The sequence below is a fragment of the Triturus cristatus genome, chromosome 7 (genome assembly GCF_964204655.1).
Source record: "Triturus cristatus chromosome 7, aTriCri1.1, whole genome shotgun sequence".
In the NCBI taxonomy this organism is placed as follows: Eukaryota; Metazoa; Chordata; class Amphibia; order Caudata; family Salamandridae; genus Triturus; species Triturus cristatus.
In genome coordinates, this window is record NC_140590.1 from 368063980 (window position 1) to 368069979 (window position 6000).

General features: G+C 47.4%; 1 protein-coding gene across 1 annotated transcript in view; it reads right to left on the reverse strand.

Moving 5' to 3' along the window:
• The window catches only part of IL11 (interleukin 11), a 38872-nt gene extending 34542 nt beyond the window's left edge, over positions 1-4330 (reverse strand). Inside the window, exon 1 of the mRNA XM_085614369.1 lies at positions 4243-4330. Within this exon, the coding sequence (XP_085470495.1) occupies positions 4243-4249 (7 nt within the window). The 5' untranslated portion in view covers positions 4250-4330. The remainder of the gene's footprint in view (positions 1-4242) is intronic.
• Between the last annotated feature and the right edge of the window lie 1670 nt (positions 4331-6000).

The window sequence follows — 6000 nt, forward strand, 5'->3', positions numbered from 1 at the left end:
GCTTTCCCTTCAAGGTACCCTGTGGGACCCTCCAGCCATGGGACCGAACCTGTGGCAGCGACACCACAGGCCTCCCTGGGTCTATGTGTCCCCTTCAAGGTACCCTGTGAGACCCTGCAGCCGTGGGACTGAGCCTGTGGCAGCGACACCACAGGCCTCCCTGGGTCTGCAGCTTTCTCTTCAAGGTACCCTATGTAACCCTTCAGCCACTGGACTCGTGTCACAGGCACACTCTCTCCTTACCCTCCTGTGCCCTACTAGCAGTCCTGTTCTCCACTCTACCTCTTCTCTCTGGGCCTCCCAGTACTCACTCCGCATAGTGTATCGCTCCACCTTCGTGGCTAGGTTTGCGCTTTTTAGGCACTACAATTACATATTGCATTGTGTGCACTTGTATAGCACTTCTTGTATGCCCGCTTGTGAATGTGACATAGTCATGGTTAGGATGGACTGATGCCTTGGCCAGTGACAGATTACATGGCATAGTCCTATGGTTCACACAGAATCCCACACTGGAGAGCTGCCTCTGGCTGAATCAAGCCACACTCCACAAAGCTCCTAGAAGCCGAGTTATTGGCAGGTGCTGCACTGTACAAATATCCAGTATCATAACGTCCATACGGAGCATCTCGCGCAGGGCAGCGTGTGCCACAGGGCACTGCTCTTTGTTTCTTCCTGTTGGGGCAGATGGTTGCCCATTGCGTCGCTTCAGCGGCTGGCTATAATTTGAAGCAGCATTGCCCTCTGCATGCCTTTTTGGCGCCATTCTATGTGCACGTGGGTGTAGTAAGCTTAAGTTGACTTCTTCATGACCATTATGCACATGTCTTTGGCTCCTTCTACATGCAGGTGCATATCAACACTAGGCCCCACAATCTATCACCGAGACATGTATGTTACTGAAGTGTGACCAGTACATACCAAAGGTTGACCCCTCTGTCTCCGTGCCCTTTTTAAGCTAAAAACCAATCCGTTTGTATGTACTATGCACTGCATTTCTTGTCGAAGGGTGAATAGGGTGCGAATAAATAAATGCAGACTTGCAAATAAAAATAAAACCTCCTTTGAAGGCCGTATTTAGAAGCCCTTTCCACTTCGGTAAGTGCACTTCCTGAACACTGCGGCCTTGAAGAAGGCTCTGGCTACGAGCATGGCCTTTTCAGAAAAGTGCTCGAAGAACAGTCGACTTCTATGTCTCCGTCGATTAAGAACAGTTCTCCTCTGCTGAGCACTCACCACAGATACATCTTCCTCCATAAGCAGCTCTTTCAGGAACAGTCCTCTTTTATGAGCTTTACTATGAGATTGTGAGGACACTTTCTTTCCAAACAACCCCTCTTATGAGGACAGCCCTGTCTACATTTCCAATGTGGGAAGGGCTTGACGGGTCTACCCACCCATGGGCTCCATTGACTAGGACAGCCTTCTTGGAAGAGCTCCCATCCTCTGAACACCCTCCTTCTGGGAGCTTTTGTCAATGGTACATTTATTTTTGACCAGCCCGAGACCGAAGATTCTGCTTCTGGGGTGTTTGCTAGAACAGCATTGCCCATCTGAGAGCCCCTTGTACTACTGCTTCTAAGATGTTTTAGACAAATGTTGCTTTTTACGGGCCCTCATTACCAATTCATTAATATTCCATAGGTTATTATTATCAAAACGCGCCATCTCTCCGAGTTCTAATGATCACAACATTTCCATTTGAAAAGGTCAAGGGAGCAGAACTTGCCCAATGTAAGGGTTCACATTGTCAGAACTTTTCTATTCTAGGAGCAATTATTATAAGTACATTTCCATTCTAGGAACTCATAGAATACATAAAAGCCAGCCATTGCTGTATAAAATCCTGCTTCTAATTCTCGTATTACAGGCTATTTGTGATGTCTGTAGTCACCTGTAATAAAGAAATGACATAACTGCTCAACTGTGAAAACGTATTATAGTTGAGTTCTGACATCACAATGCCTACTGCCAGCAGCCATGGGGAAACGCAGGGCAGGGAGCATAGTTTAAACAGTGAAAACAAAACATGTTTGTCTTTCTACTGTGTTTTTCTAGATCACCATTGATCAGCAAAAAGGCAATATTTATGGCAACATGTTTATTTTGTGCATGTCTTACGTAATTATAGAATCTTTCTGCATGGTTCTATAAATTCTAAGCTACAACTTTTTTTTAAATAAACGTACATATTAAACTTATTCTAATATCTTTCTGCAACATATACCGAACTGCTTTTTGGTGTGTTTAATTTTGCTCTACAGATTCCACTTTTTCATCTCTGCAAACATCCAATCTCTTTCATACGGAGGAGGACCACAGCGAGGATTGAAGAGGTTTTTGCAAAGGATAACGGTGCGTATCCCTATAATGTACCCTGTCGTGCATTATAGGGATATAGAAAGTCGCCTCAGAGTTCCATGACATCATTCGGCCTTTGGCCTCATTCCTCTCCATGGTCATGGATCTCCTCTTTTGCTTGCAGTATCCGTATAATGTTCGGGTGAGGGGACTTCATCACATGTTTTATCAGAACATTTCACTTTTAGGATCTCTCTTGATGAGAACATTTTCATTCTAAGAGATTTAACTCTTAGGTCTCTTCCATGCTGAGTCTGGCTGATACAATGCAAACATGTCTGCCTGGAGACCTCTTGTTATCGGAACATCCAGGTCCTCGGTTCTTGTTAACTGAACACTGCTGTTCTGAAATATCCCCCCTTTTAGAGCCGTTACAACAACCCCACTCTGTAAGGCCTTGTTACAAGAGTATTCCAAGTCTGTAACGCCTTGTAAGATAATAAGATAGTTTGCATTCTCGAGGTCCTAATAGAACATTCCCCATGACGAAGGTTTCACTACAGGGCCTCCCTGTGCAAACACGGATCCTCTTACAGTGTCCTCATAACTGTATTCCCCTTGCACCGTTTAAGAGACCATGGCTTGGCTGCTGGCTGCTGTCAGAAAAATGCTTTCTTTCTGAGAGCTCCGGTGTGAACAGCCTTCCCTGGAGCCTTGTTAGACCAGCAGTGCCCTTTACAAGAGCCGACAGAACAACACGCATTTTCCCAAGCTTGGAACAGAATATTATGCGTCTGTAAACGTCTTGAATATGAGCTGACTGCTTCCACGGGCTTCTATTTCAAAAGTGGCCTTTGGCAAGCTGCCGGCGCGGTACAAGGAACGGGCTGCTGCGCAACAAGAGCCATTACTTTTAACCATGTGTTTCTCATTTGACCAATCTGTGTGATCCTGGGCACATCGCTAGCTCCCAGCGCGCGGGCTGCCATATCTGCCAAGACGCACGCACGCCTAGTGTTACACTGAGGAATGTTATCTACATTACACGTGCTGTCTGCACAGAACATTCCTTGTTGACGAGATGAATTTGGCCGAAAGTTCCACTTCTATAAATCTTCTTCTATCAGAACATTTCGCCCCTTTGTGGGACCCTCAGCCAAGCACATTAAACTTAGAGAATGAGCAACCCCTATGTATCCATTCATTTGACAAGATCCGTCAAATGGAATGGGTCGTGCGTGCATACAGACACGCCCCCTCCCCAACACAACCTCTGCGCGTGCAGCTTGCTGAGAGTACATCTTGCTGCAGAACAAGCCCCGCTTCAGGCTTCACTTCCCATCCTCGGGGCGTTTGTTTTGGCACACAACCTTTGCTCTAGACTGCCAAATATGTTTTGTTTGGTTTTCTTGGAACCCTGGGAAGCACTGTCTCTCCCCACCGCTGCGCTCTATGGAAGGTTTGGGGACTGCCATGAGCGCATTTGCTGCGCTAGTGTCACTCATTAGGTGTGATGCTCACACCTTGGACAGGAGTGTTACTCACTTACTCAGATTCGATGGCCACACTGCCCTTAAAGGAGTTTAAGTATCCCTGGTTGGCACAGACCCTGGAGTCTCACTCCAGCGCCCTCTTGCTGAGTGGTACTGTAAGTGCCAGTCAGAGAGAACTTCAACCCCTCCATTGCAAGATACATGCACCCTTTCACACAGACCTGTGCTGAACATGAATGGCCCATCACCCCCCCCCCCCCCAAAAAAAACCGTGGCAGACTCCCCACTTGCCCCTCAATTATAGACGCAGGCACACAGCCGAAAGAATAACAACTCAAGAAAGAGAAATGTAGGCATAAAATGAAGAAAATAATTTTTGCAGAAAAGAGCAACATTTCTTGAAAAAAGCAACATTTCGCGAATAAAAAAGTGAAAAAGTAAGACTTACTTTTCATATTTTCCTGGAATGCTTTAAATGTAAAAATGTGGTCCTTCCTTGCAGGTTCTTCTCCCCTGGTCCTCTTCTGTTTGCTAGCTTGCCTTTTGCACCCGACTTGTGGTGGCCAGGACCCTTGGCCAGTCGAGGGGCCACGAGGTGTGTTGGTCTGTCAGTAGCTCTTTCTTCAACTTTTCCTCCTCTCCAAGTTTGCTCCACCTGTGCTGTTTCGCAAGTGGAATTGGGGTCTGAGGTAGAAAAAAAAGTGCCCCCCAAAACCCGAAAAAACCCTGGACCCCTCTGGCACCAGTGCCAAACCAGTGTGCGCGCGCCAGGGAGTGTGTGCATGTGAACTCACACCACCTCATATTGGGGCTTTATATACAAGTGGCGAAAGAAAGCAAGTCCTCTGTGTGTGTATGTGTGTGTTTTTTTTTAAAAGATGACACATCTTGAGTCACATCTTTTCCATTGAGAAAAAAAAACTCTGCTTGCCCAAAGACTCTCCTTCCTTAAACTTACAGTTGCCTGAAAGTGGGCGGCACAGCATTAAACACTGTGACACATTCTATTGCAATTTCCCTTGCTTGTCAATGTCTCTCTGCTCTCCCTTTAAAACCTGAGCGGAGGGGGAGGGGAGCGCGGTGGATGAGGTCAGAGTGGACACCCGCCGTCCCCTATCGCACTCAGCCCCCATCACCACTTCTGAAGGGGCCGGTGTCTGATTTTTTTTACTTCTTTTCTTCGCTAAAAGGTTATCCCTTTCCCTTGATGAGCAAAATTGTGTCTGCTTTTGTTTTTTGTTTTGTTTTCTTTTCATGTCTATGTATTTCTGTTTTGACGAAGTTGAAGGTGAGTAGGGAGAGAAGCTAAAATTGGTCGGGCAGGGCGGCAGGTGCCAGGGGCGACTTGCCCTCCAGGGGAATGACACGTTTAAAAAAAAAAATGGAGAGCGAGCCTGGGAGCAAGTCGGCTACTGTTCCTCAACCCCCTAGCCCCCCAGTCCCCCCACCCTCACGTGGGCACCCTCCGTTGAGAGGAATCGTGATCTAAGTGCACATAGCGCTAAGAGGCCAGGTCATTGGCGAATGCTCAGCTATACAAATATCGACTAACATGGTACAACATGCAACCGATACTGCTGGCGCCTTGCAGACCCCCCCCCCCCCCACACACCGTTACCCACTTAGGGTGATTTCAAGACAGAGCAGCCCTCATTTGCATAATATGGCAGGTGCGTGATGCATCACGCATAGTACGTGCAGTGCTCAGAATGCGGGGTGCCCCCCTCAAGAGTCTTCTCCGGTCTTGACCTATCCTGCGTGTTCCTGGTGTGTAGGCCTCTGGCACGCGACAGTGGCACACACACAGGTTAAGCGTAACACAGGTGCACTGATGGGAAGAGCTTTGTGTGGAGACTCTAAATGTTGACACTTTTCTTATGTAATGGAATAGTATCTGTACTTTTGAACAGATCGCTGATACATCCCCTGGCACAGTGCCTTCACCTCTCCGATGGGCTTCTGTTCTTTTAATGAGGCAGTGCCAGTACTTTTAGCAGCTCTTCCCGACAGGCTGCCATGCTTTTAATGGGATTGTGCCAGTACTTCTCAGATGAACTGCAGTGCATTGCAGGCAACTCTGTGCAAGGCTGCGGGATTCTTAGCTGGACTACCTCGGTTCTTCTCGGCATTGCTTCTGTACTTCTAGAGGGGTGATATTGGTACATCTCAGCAGCAATAGACCCCCCAGAGGCGCTGCTCCACTTTT